The following is a 17,767-nucleotide window of genomic DNA, read 5'->3' as shown; positions in this document are numbered from 1 at the left end:
ATGAGAGGCAGATATTAATGGAGAAAGCCTTTAAACTGAAAGTTTAATTGATCTAGAACATATAGCTAGCTGGTTCCTGATACAAAAAACTGTTTACACATGGTAGCCTGACTGGTTTTAAAGCATTTGGTCGCACACATTTAAATTCAGACCGCCTACACCTGATTGCATTGTATAGAATCAAAACAGACTGCAACCCTACAGGTCCAAATATGACTGAGGAATAGCACCAGTGACCTGATGTAATGTTGAAGAACAGGAAAGAAGAAATGTATTGTTCTAATACTAAAGTTATGTATTGCTGAACATTAGTGGGTATTTTATGAGAGTAGATCATTCATGAAAGCACATGCAATACATGTTTTACCATTTTATATAGTTCTTTTATTGGGTATGTACTATAAGTAACATTGATGTAAAAAGGGTAATCTGTTATTGCACACACATGGCACAAGTCTGACTTACCCAGGCAGGAGGCAGGGAGAGTGGTAATAGCAGCTTTTTGTATTGCTCAAAGGTAAAAAACTGAAACAGAACAAAACAGTGATCAAAACATCTGGAAGAAATTAAATCAGAGACTGATACATTGGCATATAGTTACTTATGGCTAACAGGGAGGGGGTTAGACAGAGGAAAGTAAAAGCTCAAAACAGCTCAAATGTCTGTAGGAGAAGCTTCTTTGAGCTGCAGTGATTACGAGGCCTTAAATGAGCCTGTTCTAGACTGTGCACTCTAAAGTGTATACATATTCTGAACTAGCAGTAAAAGTTACCTTACACTAAGCCATCATTCACTTCTGTATGTATAAGCATTGTGAAGAAATAAATTTTCACAACAGACATGGAAATCTGATCTCTGCACTGGAATTTTAGCAGGTTACCAGCCCTCTAATGTATACAACCAGCAAAGTGTGCTTCATGCACATGAGTGGTTTGGCCAGCCAGTGTAAAAAAAAGGCACAGGTACAGGGTCCAGCTCTGCTGCCTGCAGCCTGTCAAGATCTGACAGGCTAAATTACAAGGCGGCTGCATGTGCCTGGACGATGTACACAGTAGTAATCACAGATAAGACTGTATGCATTCAGAGACATATGCCCCAAACATAGTAATTCTGCATTTGGGGCATACGTCCCTGAACACATACATCTCTAAACAGGAACACTGTTCAGTACAGCATTCATATTTCAGTGTGTCATAGATTTTACCAAACTGCTGGCAGCAGTACTGGATGTGGCACCTGTGCTTACAAGGCTTCCAAAAACACCAGGATTTGAAGCTGAAGAACCAAACTGTATATGTAGCCTTAGGGTCCTTTCACACGGGGCGGATCAGTTCTGATCCTCCCCGTGGATGTCCGTTTGCTCAGCGGGGATCACTCCGCCGATCCCCGCTGAGCAGGGAGATGACAGCTCCGTCTCTGCACACTGCGCAGGGACGGACCTGTCACAGCGCCGCTCTCCCCTATGGGAGATCGGATGATGACGGACCGCAGTGCCCGTCGTCACCCGATCCGATCCGCAGACGGATGGAAAAATAGCTTTTTCCTCCGTCACACTTTTTCGGATCGGAGCGGGTCGGATGTCAGCGGACATGTCACCGCTGACATCCGACGCTCCATAGAGCTCTATGGGGCATCCGTTCAGGTCCGCCTGAAAAACTGACAGGCGGGCCTGAACGGATCGTCAGTGTGAAAGGGGCCTTAAGCTGTTAGAAACCTGGAACCTGACTTCAGAGTCTTTGTTAAGATATTTGTGAAAAGAATAACATTACATATAATATATAATACTGCTGTGTTTCAATCCACTAAAATCTGTACATGTAAAAGTAATGAAAATAAGAACTACATGAATTTGTAACATGTGTCGGTACTAACAATGAAAATAATTAACAGGTTTCATAAATTTATAACAAGATATCCAACTACTGTACATCCACACCATCAGATGTGTGCATAAATGGTGAGGCTAGTTCAGTGAAAAGTGGTTATGGCTACATTACAATGAATATGTGGAATTGTTTTAAGATGAATAGTTAAATATGCCTAATTTAAAATGTCCTGACTTCAGTGGGAAGAAGAAAATGTCCTGGCATCAGTGGTAAGAAGAAGGAGAAATCAGTGGGAGGAATGCCCAGCTCTGGTGGTCAAGTGCAGGAAAAATGTCTCATCATTGGTGGCCAGCCCCGCAAATGCAAAAAACGTTCAGTCATTCACTTTTATGATGGACAGCTTGGCCTGGTGATCACTCATTCCTTTCTGTGAGGAAAGTGAGGACTGTGGGGTAATTTAGGCATGTGTATGGGAATGATCATAAGCTGAGCCTAGCAAACATGAGTGAAATTTCTCAGCAGCAAGAGTGCCCATACAGAGAAAGATAGATAGATAGATAGATAGATAGATAGATAGATAGATAGATAGATAGATAGATAGATAGATAGATAGATAGATAGATAGATAGATAGATCCAGCAATAGTGAGACAGAGAATGGATATTTGACTAGTATCCATCCACCATGGACTTTTGTACTATGCGATTGCTTCATAGGCACGAACATATTCCATCCTCAGTTTCCACATGGGAATGCTGGCATTGTAAAATAAGTCTAGAATGAAAGTCAGATGTAAACTTTTCCAAACAATTTGAAACAATCTAAAACATCCACATAATATGGCTCTTTTTGGACATGGTGGTGACCAATCTCATGTCACATCAGGAGGAACATCGATCTGATAATTCAGAAAACCTATTCTGTTCATGATTGTTTGCCCTTCATAGACTGCTCTTTCTGTATCAGCCTGTACTATTCTCCTCCTCCTCTTTCATTGACATACACAGAAAGGTTCTGCTCTTACAGGTTGCAAGGCTCATCACCCTCTCATGTCGTTTGGCGGCACAGTGGTGTAGTGGTTAGCACTCTCGCCTAGCAGTAAAAAGGGTCACTGGTTCAAATCCCAACCACAACACTACCTGCCTGGAGTTTGTTCTCCCTGTGCCTGCGTAGGTTTCCTCCGGGTACTCTGGTTTCCTCCCACACTCCAAAGACATGCAGGTAGGTTAATTGGTTCTGTCCAAAATTGGCCCTAGTATATGAATGGGGACCTTGGATTGTGGGCTCCTTGAGGGTAGGGACTGATGTGAGTGTGTAATGTAGAATGTACAGGGATAGGGACAATTGTAGACCCTCACCCCGGTTGAACTGGATGGACTGGTGTCTTTATTCAACCTTACTAACTATGTAACTATTTTGCACTGTAAAACATGAACAATGTCAACTTTTCATTACTTCTCTCTGCAAATATTTATAAATGCTTTCCTTAGTCAATTGTGGCTCATGGAGAAAACATGAGGTCTGTATGAGATTACGATTATACCCTCCACCTTTCCCGTAACAGTCATGTTCAATAAGGTTTATACAATAAAGAAAATACAATAAAAAAAAATACTAATTAAACTACTACCACTCATATATGTATATTGGAACATTGTAAAGCCTCAGAGGGCAAAATACTGTACTTTACTATGAAAATGCTTTGTAGATACAAAAATATTCAATGCTTTGATGCTACACAACTTATTAGGTCTTGTTTAGTATGGCAAAACAAAGGACATTAATATAATTATACTGTATGTACTAACCTACATCAAAAGGAGATTGCTTTTTAAGAGCCTTTTATTGGTTTACAATAACCAGAGCAACGAAGATGATTTTTAGTCAGTTACTATGGTTTTCTCCACTTTGCTTATTGAGTTTGCCATGTGGAATAAATTCCAAACAATGATATGCTTTGACATTTATAGCATTAACTTTTTGGGCTAGGCATCTTGTAATGCCACTCTCTGCACACTGCACTTATCAAGCCCTCAGCAACTCTTTGGGTGTAGAAGGCCACTAATAATGTGGCTTTCCTCAACCCTCTGAGCTTTATACAGAGGGAAATGAATGAATGTCCATTTATAAAAAAAAAGGTTGTGTATTGCTTCATGAGAATGGTGTACACAATGTATGGGGGCTTAGAGGGGCACTAGATGCCTGCATGCACCTCTGGTATAGAGGGGTTGTAGGGATCTAGAGCAGAGCACTGATAGTTGATTGGAAATGTATAAGGTGCTTGTCCCCTAGTGCAGTACTACAAAAAGCACTAGTTTTATTGAATAAAGCAATATGGAAAGTACAGATAGGGTGATTCAGTAAGATATCTGCAACACATTTTTGGTGGTGTGGATGTACTTGCAAGCCTTGTGCCTTATTCACGAAACCCGTGTGACCCCTAGAAGAAGTTCATATTTGCAACAGTTTTACTGGCAGTCATTATTGATGGTACAAATTCATAAAGAAATACTACCCCATTAGTGATAAGCAAAGTGGAGGTAAATAGGACCACGTAAATTGCATTGCATGTGTAAATATTGTGTCACAGACAAAAATGTTGGACTGAGACAATTCTGCAACAGATTCATATACAGTGACACTAATGCCGCGTACACACGATCAAACAATCGGGTGGAAAAGTCTGGCAAACTCAAGTCCGCCGGACAATCCCCCCGTGTGTAGCCTCCGGCATACTTTTTTGACCCAAAAGTACGGCGGACTTAGAAAGTAGTTTTGCACTCCAATCTTCCCTCCGGACACGCATTTCGGCGGAAAATCCGGCCGTGCGTATGCCAGTCCGCCGTACTTTTGAAGTGAACGGACTTTTCCCGCCCGGAGAAAAGTCCGCTCATTTCGAGCGGGCCTCCAGGTAGGCTGGGCCTGCGAAAAAGACGTTGCTGGCCCCGCCACCTGGTATGGGCTTAAAGGGGAATCCCAACTCTGAAAAAAAATCGGCGTGGGGGTCCCCCCCAGGTGCACATCAGACCCTTGTCGGAGCACGCTACCCGGCCGGCCAGGAAAGGGGGGGACGAGCGAGCGCCCCCCCTCCTGAGCCGTACCAGGCCGCGTGCCCTCAACATGGGGGGTGCCTTGGGACTGTGACATCATAATAGGTGGGGACATCATCCGGTGATGTCCCTATATAAGTCGCCGCGCGTACGGTCCCCGTCATTGTGAGCGGAGGGAGCGATGAGTCAAGATCTGAAGAGAAGAACAGAAGAACAGAACAGAAGGTGGCGGCGGTGGCGGCGACGACAGTGATGACAGCGGCGACAGAAGACCGGGCCCCCGCCTGTAAAAGAGCTATAAGAAGGCGCAGTGGCCCGGCAGAAGAACCGTGGAGGGGGACAAGACCCCCGAAATCGGAAGAAGGGCGGCGGCGAGGAAGAAAGCCGGGCTCCTCCGCTAGCAAAAGAGCTAGAAGAAGATAGCGGAGGAGTCCGGCTAGAAGACCCCCCGAAGACGGAAGACCCCCGGAGCTGTGCAATAAACTATTTTATCTTGTGTGTTATGTTTTTTTTTTGTACTTTTTTCACAGGTGAATGGGTAGGGGTACATTGTACCCCATACTCATTCACATAAGGTGGGGGGCCGGTATCTGGGGGCCCCCTTATTAAAGGGGGCTCCCGGATTCCGATAAGCCCCTCGCCCGCAGACCCCGACAACCAACGGCCAGGGTTGTCGGGAAGAGGCCCTTGTCCTCATCAACATGGGGACAAGGTGCTTTGGGGTGGGCGCTCTGGTACAGCATGGGGACAAGGTGCTCTGGTACAGCTCAGGAGGGGGGGGGCGCTCGCTCGTCCCCCCCTTTCCTGGCCGGCCGGGTAGCGTGCTCGGACAAGGGTCTGACGTGGACCTGGGGGGACCCCCACGGCAATTTTTTTCGACGTTGGGGTTCCCCTTTAACTCCATACCAGGTGGGGGGGGCCAGCGACGTCTCCTTCGCGGGCCCCGCCTACCTGGAGACGCGCTCGAAATGAGCGGACTTTCCTCCACGTGTGTGGGCGAGTCCGTTCATTTCAAAAGTAGGGCGGATAGTACCGCTGAAAAAGTGCCGTGTGTGGGCAAGTAGCCCGTTCGGAAAGTCAGACGGACAGTCTGGCGGGAATTCCGCCAGACTAAGTCCGCCGGATAGTCGGCTACGTGTGTACGCGGCATTATATGAACCTGTCGCAAGATGCATAATTTGTTGCATCGCAAAACAGATTTCTAATGAGTATCAACAACACTCTCTATGACTTTCACAGAATATGTAATGTGCCGTTAGTCACTGCAACCAATGAAATTTCAGTTTACCATAATCATATCAAAAAAATACTGACTGTTGCTTTGTGTTAAACTCTTTCAACTGAATAAGGCTGTATGTCCGTGTATGAAATTCTATGCATCAGTCAACTTTCTCAGTGGACTCAAAATGCTCATCCTAAGTTAACTCAGATAGCGTCTCTTACCTATATTCTAAATATGGACACCTCTGCTACCCTTCCATGTATGTATAATCACCATTTCTCCTTTCTTTTCCCCTTTCCCTCTTCCCCTTTCCAAGCTAGTGTAATCGCACTCTTCATCTGCCCTCCTTATTATCAGTGCCATATTTAAAATATTTTACTTGAGCCCTTCTGGTGTACTTTTTTCCATCACATTCTACTTTCATTTGTATTTTGCGGAAGTACGCCTCTATTTTTTTATTATCATTATACAGAATTTATAGAGCACCAACAGTTTGTGCAGCACTTAACAAAATAAGGGCAGACATTACAGTTACATAACAATATGATACAAGAGGAATCAGAGGGCCCTGCTCATTAGAGCTTCCAATCTACCAATTCATAAGCCTCTAAAGTTAGCTGTTTTTGGCTGTGCTCGCAGCAACACTGTATTCTGGCCCTAGGCAGACAAGGCCCAGGCCTAGGGCAGCACTTTGCAGGAGGGCAGCACGAAAAGAGTCCCGCCTTGCGCTACACTGTTAGTGTAGCACCAGTCTTATGGGGCGGACTGGGCAAATTAGTCTAGCACCCCCATAAAGCAGCCGCACTGCTTCCGGTATGCGGGCGGCTGCCATTCCGCAACTGTGTGTGTGTGTGTGGGGGGGGGGGGGGTGTGCAGCTTCAAATTTTGACTGTCCTATCATCCTGGACCACACATTTTCCTCACTGTGCTATATGTTTTCTGCTGCACCACTGGCATGGTTATATCTTCTTAGTCCTCTCCATAAAATTATCAGAAATTTGTGCTTAAAGTAGAACTATAGGCAACGCTTTTTTTTTTCATCTTGGATAGAATAAGGGTGGGTTATAGCCCCTGACAATTATTTTTTTTTCCATCCCTGTCCCATTGCAGAGATTTCCCTTCACTTCCTGCCCCATAGCCAAACAGGAAGTGAGAGGAATTCTATGCAAATTAAGGGAATCCATTGCCCCCACCAGGCCCTCAGAACTAGTGTCCCCACTCGAAAATTTCAGGATGGGTCTTAAACAGCAAGGGGTGTGGGCTTGACAGGAAGGGGTGGTTCATATTTAAATTATTGGGTGCATGAGTTTAGTCAGGCCTAAGGCAGCACAAAACCCAAATACACTACTGGCTCAAAGCACCCTATTCTTCCCTTTGTTTCTTTGTAACTTACAGTTATACAAAGCAGCCCTAGTAATACTCTTTCTTCACCTTAATTATGGCTTGTGATCTAATTGCTGTAATGAATAATATCACATTTCTCAAGTTGAATTTTGTAATGCTTATCTGAACAAAATAATAAAACAGAGTATGTGTATTTATTTAGCTTTATGTATCCAGTAGTACTGACATCATAATATAGACTGGGATAAATGCTATTTTTTTGAAGTCATATAGGTGCTGTGATACTTTTTGAAGTGGATTGCACAACATTTGCCATGCAAAGCCTAGCTATGGTGTGCATACTGCTACTGTTTTTGCTATTCTTCTGAGTTCAATAAAGTTAATTTCATAAAACAGCTGCTCTGCTTGTACTGAGCTGCCTGTGCACACAGGAGCCCTACTGTAAATGTTATAAACTGTTCATAGTTAGGGGCTCTGTACTTACTAGCTAGATTGAGTTCTGGTGTTCTGTCCTGGCAAGTTGGGTTTAGCACTGGTGTTCTGTGCTGGTAAGTTGGGTTGAGTACTGGTGTTCTGTGCTGGTAAGTTGGGTTGAGTACTGGTGTTCTGTGCTGGTAAGTTGGGTTCAGTACTGGTGTTCTGTGATGGTAAGTTGGGTTGAGTACTGGTGTTCTGTGCTTGTAGGTTTGGTTGAGTACTTGTGTTCTGTATGGTAAGCTGGGTTGAGCACTGGTGCTCTGTGCTGGTAAGCTGGTTTGAGTACTGGTGTTCTGTGCTGGTAGGTTTGGTTGAGCACTGGTGCTCTGTGCTGGTAAGCTGGTTTGAGTACTGGTGCTCTGTGCTGGTAAGCTGGTTTGAGTACTGGTGTTCTCTGCTGATAACCTGGGTTGAGTGCTGGTGTTCTGTGCTAGTAAACTGGGTTGAGTACTTCTGCTCTGTGCTGGTAAACTGTTTGGAGTGCTGATGTTCCATTCTGGTAGGCTAGGCTGAATGCTGGAGTTCTGTACTGGCTAGCTGGGTTAAGCATTGGTGTTTTGCGCTGGCTAGCTGGGTTGAGTGCTGATGTTCTGTACTGGCTTACTGAGTTGAATGCTGGGGAACTTTCGCAATGCTTAGTGTATTGCTGCATCAACGTGCACCTTGCTCCTGCTAGATATAAATTGATTTTCACCACCTTCTGGTCTGTTGCAGACAGAAACTGCTGTCCCTGTGCTGAGTGCCCTGTACATGCCTCCAACGATGCACAAAATCTGACTTACACTTTATCACTTTGCAGACCCCTTTATGTAACTTGCTCAACTTGGGTAAAATTACCATCACAACCTATTTGTATAAAGTTGGAATTAGGCAACTTAAGAAGTACCTGTACTTGAAAACATTTTTCTTCTACAAATTTGATGCCAATCCTAAAATAGATTGGGCAGATTTCTTACACATCTCTGGGGAAAGTTTGTTCTATCTTCAAGCTTTGCTTTTAAAAGGTTGTTTTGCTTTTGTATAAGTAAGTGTGATGAGTGAAATGTGGTCACGTGGGCAAGCGAGTGCTGAAATACTTATACAAGAGAAAATTCTACAGACGTCAGTATGTAAACATTGCACTCAAACCTCATGCAGTACTTCTTAAATTTATTCTAGAAAAGAAGCAATGCAGAGGTCACTCGTCTGCCTAACAACCAAGCAGCAAAGGGGGGGCTTCCAAGTTGCTGACTAACTGCAATCTGAAGAAAAATCTGTTTCATTAAAAAAACAAAATATCTGAAAATGGTTTCAGAAAACCATCATATATTTATTTTGGAACCAAGCATTATATAGATCTTCATGACCAAGAAAACATGACATCATGATTGTTTTCTTATTTGTAAGAGTAAAGCTATAGATATCTCTGCATTGTTGTTTATTTGTTGTTGTTTTATTTATATAAAAAAGCAATGTTACATACTAAATAAATATATATGTGTATATATATATATATATATATATATATATATATATATATATATATATATATATATATATATATACACAGTGTATATATACACATGCACACACATATATAAGAAAAAAGATCAAACAAGGAGAAACATAAAACATATACTTACCTTTTTTCCTAGCTTCGTGCTTCGGAGCCTAGTTGCGAATGCAAAACACTAGGTTCAGCGACAAGATCCTTGAAAAGCACTGTTTTAGGAGTGCCTTCTCACAAACTCCAGGCATACAGCTAAACACACAGATGAATACATAGGGTTCAAATCTATAGGAAACATGGCATTTTTCCCCCAGTTTGCCTGGAAGCCACAGAATAGTCAGAACTTCCAAATCAAATGAAGTAATCTGTAAAGGGATATTGTGGGTTCAACCAAAGAAATCAACATATTATCAGGGTAGAGGGAGACTTTTCCCTCTAGTCTAAACCATTGATCATAATTTCCTGTATACCAGAATCAGATCTCAATAAATCTGCAAGCAGCTCTATAGCCAATGTAAACAATGGAGGCGACAGGGAGCATCCCTGTCTCTTTCCCCTAAAGATATGTAATGGCTTGGATACATTGCCTTGACAAAGTATTCATAACCCTTGAAAGTCACATGTTGTCATGTTATAACCAAAATTGTAAATGTATTTTATTGGGATTTTACGTGATAGAACACCACAAAGTGGGACATAATTGTGACGTGGAAGGAAAATTATAAATGGTTTTCAATTTGTTTTAAAAATAAATGTCTGAAAAGTGTGGTGTGCATTTGTATTCAGCCCCCCTTTACTCTGATACCTCTAACTAAAATCTAGTGGAACCAATTGCCTTCGGAAGTCACCTAATTAGTAAATAGAGTCCACCCGTGTGTAATTTAATCTCAGTATAAATACAGCTGTTCTGTGAAGCCCTCGGAGGTTTGTTCGAGAATCTTAGCATCATACAGGCCAAGCAACACACAAGACAGGTCAGGGATAAAGTTGTGGAGAAGTTTAACGCAAAGTTAGGTTATAAAAAAATATCTCAAGCTTTGATCATCTCACAGAGCACTGTTCAATCCATTATCCAAAAATGGAAAGAGTATGGCCCAACTGCAAACCTACCAAGACACGGCCGTCCACCTAAACTGACAGATCAGGCAAAGAGAGCATTAATCAGAGAAGCAGCCCATGGTAACTCATGAGGAGCTGCAGAGATCCACAGCTCAGATGGGAGAATGTGTCCACAGGACAACTATTAGTCACGCACTCCACAAATCTGGCCTTTATGGAAGAGTGGCAAGAAGAAAGCCATTGTTGAAAGAAGGCCATAAGAAGTCCCGTTTGCAGTTTGTGAGAAGCCATGGGGGGACACAGAAAACATGTGGAAGAAGGTGCTCTGGTCAGATGAGACCAAGTTTGAACATTTTGGCTTAAAAGCGAAACGTTATGTGTGTTGGAAAACAAACACTGCACATCACACTGAACACACCATCCCCACCGTGAAACATGGTGGTGGCAGCCTCATGTTGTGGGGATGCTGTTCTTCAGCAGGGACAGGGAAGCTGGTCAGAGTTGATAGGAAGATGGATGGAGCCAAATACAGGGCAATCTTAGAGGAAACCCTGCAAAAAACTTGAGACTGGGGCGGAGGTTCACCTTCCAGCAGGACAACGACCCTAACATACAGCCAGAGCTACAATGGAATGGTTCAGATCAAAGCATAGCAATGTGTTAGAATGGCCCAGTCAAAGTCCAAACCTAAATCCAATTGAGAATCTGTGGTAAGACTTGGAAATTGCTGTTCACGGACGCTCTCTATCCAATCTGACAGAAACTAAGCTATTTTGTAAAGAAGAATGGGCAAACATTTCACTCTCTAGATGTGAAAAGCTGGTAGAGACATCCTCAAAAAGACTTGCAGCTGTAATTGTAGCGAAAGGTGGTTCTACAAAGTATTGACAGAATACAAATGCACGCCACATATTTATTTGTAAAAAAATGTTAAAAAACATTTATAATTTTCCTTCCACTTCACAATTATGTGCCACTTTGTGTTGGTCTATCACATAAAATCCCAATAAGGATGGAGGGAGGGTCTAGGAATGACAGGGACACCAGAAGAGGAGGATCTGGGCTTCTCTGTGTAAATCCACTGCACAGAGCAGGCAAGTTTAACGTTTGTTATTTTTAACTACTTGCCGACATCGATATATGTCGGCAGAAGGGCACGTACAGGCATATTAACGTACCTGTACATTGCCCTTTAAGAAGAGGTTCGTGGGCGCGCCAGCCGCGACCTCCATGAGTGTGATCGTGGGTCCAGTGGACTCAATGTCTGTGGGGATACCTGCAATCGTCTCAGGGAGAGGAAGAACGGGGAAATGCTGATGTAAACAAGCATTTCTCCACTCTGCCTAGTGACACTGACACTGATCACAGCTCCCTGTAATCGGGAGCGGTGATCAGTGTCGTGTCACACATGTTAGAATCACCACACTTAACCCTTACAGCAGTCCCTAGCGGTTAATCCCTTCACTGCCAGTCACATTTACACAATAATCAATGCATTTTTAATCGTACTGATCCACCATAATGTAGCAGTCACGATAAATCGCTGATCGCCGCCATAACTAGTAAATAAAAAATTATCAATAAAAATGCCATAAAACTATCCCCTATTTTGCAGACGCTATAACTTTTGCGCAAACCAATCAATTAATACTTATTGCGATTTAAAAAAAAAATATGTAGAAAAATACGTATCGGCCTAAACTGAAGAAAAAAAATGTTTTTTATATATTTTTGGGGGATATTTATTATAGCAAAAAGTAAAAAAATAATGCATTTTTTCAAAATTGTCGCTATTTTTTTGTTTATAGCGCAAAACTTAAAACCCGCAGAGGTGATCAAATACCACCAAAATAAAGCTCTATTTGTGGGGAAAAAAGTCAATTTTGTTTGGGAGCCACGTTGCACGACCGCGCAATTGTCAGTTAAAGCGACGCAGTGCCGAATCACAAAAAGTGCTCTGGTCTTTTGCCAGCCAAATGGTCCGGGGCTGAAGTGGTTAAATGAAAAAACTGAGACTCTAATATCACTTTAACAGGTCTTTTCCCTCTCCCAATCTGCAGCTGGACAGCGAATTAAGAAGCAGTACACTGATCAGCGAATCAGGCTCATTGCACTGCAGCAAAACCAAGTAAAATTCAGGTATTTACACTGCTTGCATTTAAAAAACAGAAAGTACAAAAAAATACAGAGATGATTTAATCTGTGCCTTGAATATCTATCTGCCTGAAGTTCAGTTTTGGGATTCTGATGCCTTGTACACACGGTCGGACATTCCAACCACAAAATCCGTATGATTTCTTCCGACGGATTTTGTCTGAAACTTGTGTTGCATACACACGGTCGCACAAAGTTGTCGCAAAATCCGATCGTTCTGAATGAGGTGACGTCAAACACTTACGTCGGGACTATAAACGGGCCATTAGCCAATAGCTTTCGTCTCTTAGTTTATTCTGAGCATGTGCAGCACTTTGTCTGTCAGAATTGTCTACACACGATCGGAATTTATGCGATCAGATTTTGCTGTTGGAAAATTTTAGATCCTGCTCTCAAACTTTCTGTGTTGGAAAATCTGACAGAAAAAGTCTGATAAAGTCCGACAGAAAAAGTCGAGCCCACACACAATCGGATTTTCCGACAACATAATCCGATCTGACTTTTTCCATTGTGTTTCCGTGTGTACAGGGCATAAGCCGTTCCAGGATCTCACCAGTAGGCCCAGTCATCTCCAATATTTCTAGGCACCACAGGCCGAAGCTGAGGTGCCAGATTTAAATATAAAAAAAATCTTGTTACTTTTGATTATTTATGTATGTTAGCCCTTGTACACACGGTCGGAGATTCCAACGGAATGTGTCCGATCGGACCGTTTTGTCGGATATTCCGACTGTGTGATCTCCATCGGACTGTTTCCAACTTGTTGGTAAAATTTTCCGACAAAATGCTCCGATCGGACATACTCCAATCATGTGTATAGAATTCAGATCGGACAAAGTGCCACGCATGCTCAGATCAAATTCCTACACCAAAGCTATTGGTTACTAGCGTGAACGTAGTCCCGTCGTAACGAAATAACGTCATCACGTCGGATTTTCCGACAACTTTGTCCGACCGTGTGTATACAAAAGTTTCGGACAAACTCCGACAGACAAAATCCGACGGACAAAATCCGACGGACAAAAATTAGACGGATTTGGTTGTCGGAATCTCCGACCGTGTGTACAAGGGCTAACACTGCGTTTTACATTGGGGGAAAGTATACAAGATAAGAAGACCTTGTATCTTAATGCAAAGACCACTTTAACTAGATTGAAAATGTATGCATTCATCATGTTCACTTTCTTACAAACTCCAGCAGGTTCGGTTATAAAGGACAGCAGATGAATGCAATGGTTTAGTGTAATGCTTTCTGTCTTCAGCATCTGGAGAGTGGAGACTGTAAGGACACAGGAGACTTGTCTGACAACCACTTTTGACTATAATACTCTATTGTTATGTTTTCTGTTTTGGGCATCTGGAGAAAGTCAGGACACAGAATGCATACATGCTGCATCAAAACTGTATTAATGAACATCAAACAAGGCAGAAAATGGAAGGAGAGAGACAGAATTTATCATGGATGGGTAAAATGAATGCTTTTAAAATCATTGTCCCCCTAAAATGAATCTATCATTTGAAGTTTCTTCCTATCCCAACACGTAGGAATCCTTAAAGAATGTAAATCGTGATAACAACACTTATATTTGGAGCACAGGCATGTAGGCTTTCCCATAACAAGCAGCAAGGCGGACTTAGTACATAATATATAACTACTGAGCAGGACACATAGGGGCTGATTTACTAAAGGCAAAAAGGCTGTGCACTTTGCTAAGTGCAGTTGCACTCCCCATGTGCAGTTGCTCCAGAGATTAATAAACGAGCTAAAGCTTCACTTTGCAAAATGTACCCAAGCTTCTGCTCATTTACTAAGCTCTGGAGCAACTGCACTTGCAAAGTGCACAGTCTATTTGTCTTTAGTAAATACCCCATAGTTCAGCTTTCTTTAATATACACTGAGCAAAATTATAAACGCAACACTTTTGGGTTTGCCCCTATTTATCATGACTTTTTCTATCTACACAAAAGGCCTATTTCTCTCAAATATTGTTCATAAATCTGTCTAAATTCGTGTAAAGCCTTGTACACATGATCAACCTTTCCGACGGGAAACGTGTGATGTGATGACAGGCTGTTGATGGAGAATCCGACCGTGTGTACGCTCCATCGGACAATTGTTGTCGGATTTTCCAGGGACAAATGTTGGATAGCAGGTTTTCAAAATTTTCCGCTGACAAATGTCTGTTGTCGGATTTTCCGAGCTTGTGTACACAAGTTCGTTGGAAAAAAGTCCAAAGTACAAACACGCATGCTCGGAAGCAAGGACGAGCCAGAAGCGGTTGGTCTTGTAAACTAGCGTTCGTAATGGGAAATTAACATTTGTGATGTGGCAAATTATGAAATCTCAAAATGTAGGGCACAATTCTTTTCTTCTTTAATGGGATAATAATGAAGCTGATTTGCTGGTGATACTGATGGAGTTATTGCAAACTGATTATTTTTTAAGTGATATCAAGAATAATAATATTATGCTTTTTTTTTATTTTTTATATATATTTAGGCAAGTTACCACAACACCATTATCCCATAGTTTTTAAGATCAAAGAGACAACTGTGTTGGTGTCTCTTGTTACATTTTACATTGTATTTTTTAAAATGTAACTGCCTACTCCCAAACTGTCATTTGAAGTAAAACACATAGCCAAGTATTAGTCTACACAATTTTTTTATTGTGCGTTAAAAAAAAAAAATCAATAAAATTAGTCATGCTATCTGCCAATAGAACTTAACCAAAAAGTGCATTCTATGCATCCAAACATATAGAAAATATACCAAATCAAATCATTATTATTCAACCAAAAAATAAAATAAAAGACTCACGGATGTGTCCTGCTTCTTAATATAGGGGATCAACAATGGCAAGAGTTGGTGAAAGTAGGGGTCCGTCATCCGGAGATAATTCAGAAAAACATCTGGATTATTCTCCTGGATCTCCCGCAGCAAAGGCATATGACATAATTGGTCAGAATTAATAAAGCAACCAATTTTTGGTCCAGGAAATCCTCCTCTTCCTGTTCCTGGACTGGACTTGGGTCAAAGCAATAACTCCAAGGCCAATAATAAAGAACACGTTATCACCTCCGATTCCACAACATGGCTGGTTGACAAACGGCCGTTTAGAAATGAACTGAAAAGTGCAAAATGAAAAGCGCGAATCAACACTCACCAAACTTCCACTAACACAAAATTAGCATAAGGAGCCTAAAGGGTGGCCTAAAGAGCTGAAAAACCACGTACTACATCAGTATGTTCGTGTTTGTTGGCTGACAATTCCTGGCCATTTGTATGCAAGACAAAATCCAGGCACACGCCTTTGGACAACAGTTCAAGGTTTTGTCTGCGGAAAATTCGTTTGTGTGTATGAGGCTTTAGTGAGCACTTCTCCTTTGCCAATATAATCCATCCACCTCACAGGTGTATATACCTCACATATCAAGATGCTGATTAGACAGCATGATTATTGCACAGGTGTACCTTAGGCTGGCCACAATATAAGGCCAATCTAAAATGTGCATTTTTTTCACACAGCACAATGCCACAGATGTTGAATGTTTTGAGGGAGCGTGCAATTGGCATGCTGACTACGGGAATTTCCATCAGAGCTGTAGTCCTGGAATTAAATGTTAATTTCCTTACCAAAAACTGTCTGCAAAGGCATTTCAGGGAATTTGGGAGTACATCCAACCGGCCTCACAACCACAGACCACGTGTAACCACACCAGCTCAGGACCTCCACATCAAGCATCTTCACCTCCAAGACCAGGCAGCCATCTGAACAGCTGCTCCAGCAAGCAGTTTGCATAACCAAAGAATCTCTGCACAAACTGTCAGAAACCGTCTCAGGGAAGCTCATCTGCATGCTCGTCATCCTCATCAGGGTCTCGACCTGACTGCAGTTTGTCGTCGTAACCGACTTGAGTGGGCAAATGCTCACATTCAATGGTGTCTGGCCCTTTGGATAGGTGTTCTCTTCATGGATGAATCCCGGTTTTCACTGTACAGGACAGATGGCAGACAGCGTGTATGACATTGTGTGAGTGAGCGGTTTGCTGATGTCAGTGTTGTGGAACGAGTGGCTCATGGTAGCGGTGGGGTTATGGTATGGGCAGGCGTATGCCAAGGACATTGAACAGGTGCATTTTATTGATGGCATTTTGAATGCACAGAGATACTGTGATGAGATCCTGAGGTCCATTGAAGTGCCATTCATCCACAACCATCACCTCATGTTGCAACATGATAATGCATGGCCCCATGTTGCACGGATCTGTAAACAATTCCTGGAAACTGAAAACATCCCAGTTCTTGCATGGCCAGCATACTCACAGGACATGTCGCCCATTGAGCATGTTTGGGATGCTCTGGATTGGCGTATACGACAGCGTGTCCTGGTGCCTGCTAATATCCAGCAACTTCGCACAGCCATTGAAGAGGAATGAACAAACATTCCACAGGCCACAATCAACAACATGATCAACTTTATGCAAAGGAGATGTGCTGCACTGTGTGAGGCAAATGGTGGTCAAACATACTGGTTTTTGGACCCCCTGACCCCCTAATACAGTAAAACTGCACATTTTAGAGTGGCCTTTTATTGTGGCCAGCCTAAGGCACACCTGTACAATAACCTGTGAGGTGGATGGATTATCTTGGCAAAGGAGAAGTGCTCACCAACACAGATTCAGATAGATTTGTGAACAATATTTGAGAGAAATAGGCCATTTGTGCACATGGAAAAAGTTATAGATCTTTGAGTTCCGCTCATAAAAAAATAGGGGCAAACACAAAAGTTTTGCAGTTATAATTTTGCTCAGTGTATTTTACCACATACTCATCTGACTGAATACAATTAGAGGCAGCAACTTGTGGCTCATATCCAATAGATCTCTTGATGTCTCACTCTTTAAAATTCTACGATAAGTGTATAGACTCTCATCAGATCACCCCATGTTTTATTATCCCCCATTTTCAATAATCCACTTTTCCACACAGCAAACTACCTCAACACTTTTTGTGGTAGCCAAAAAAAGGCAATTTACAGGGTGCACTCTTATATCACAGAGAAAGGACTTGTGAAGGGAGTTGTAAATGCCCCAAACAGAAATGGTTTGCACTCACTACCTTTTACACTATTTGCATGGCCTAG

General features: G+C 42.4%; 1 protein-coding gene across 3 annotated transcripts in view; it reads right to left on the bottom strand.

Moving 5' to 3' along the window:
* Positions 1–17,767, bottom strand: part of SLC25A21 (solute carrier family 25 member 21) — a 651,666-nt gene that overhangs the window by 140,387 nt on the left and 493,512 nt on the right. For all 3 annotated transcript variants that reach the window (XM_077464683.1, XM_077464681.1, XM_077464682.1), the window contains exon 6: positions 466–525. In XM_077464683.1, coding sequence (XP_077320809.1) covers positions 466–525 — 60 coding nt within the window. The remainder of the gene's footprint in view (positions 1–465; positions 526–17,767) is intronic.

This window comes from Lithobates pipiens, unplaced genomic scaffold, assembly GCF_037356315.1.
Source record: "Lithobates pipiens isolate NorthernLeopardFrog02 unplaced genomic scaffold, aLitPip1_a1.2 Scaffold_30, whole genome shotgun sequence".
NCBI classification, from domain to species: Eukaryota; Metazoa; Chordata; class Amphibia; order Anura; family Ranidae; genus Lithobates; species Lithobates pipiens.
The sequence above is the reverse complement of the archived record's forward strand: the minus strand, read 5'-3'. Positions and strand labels throughout refer to the sequence as shown.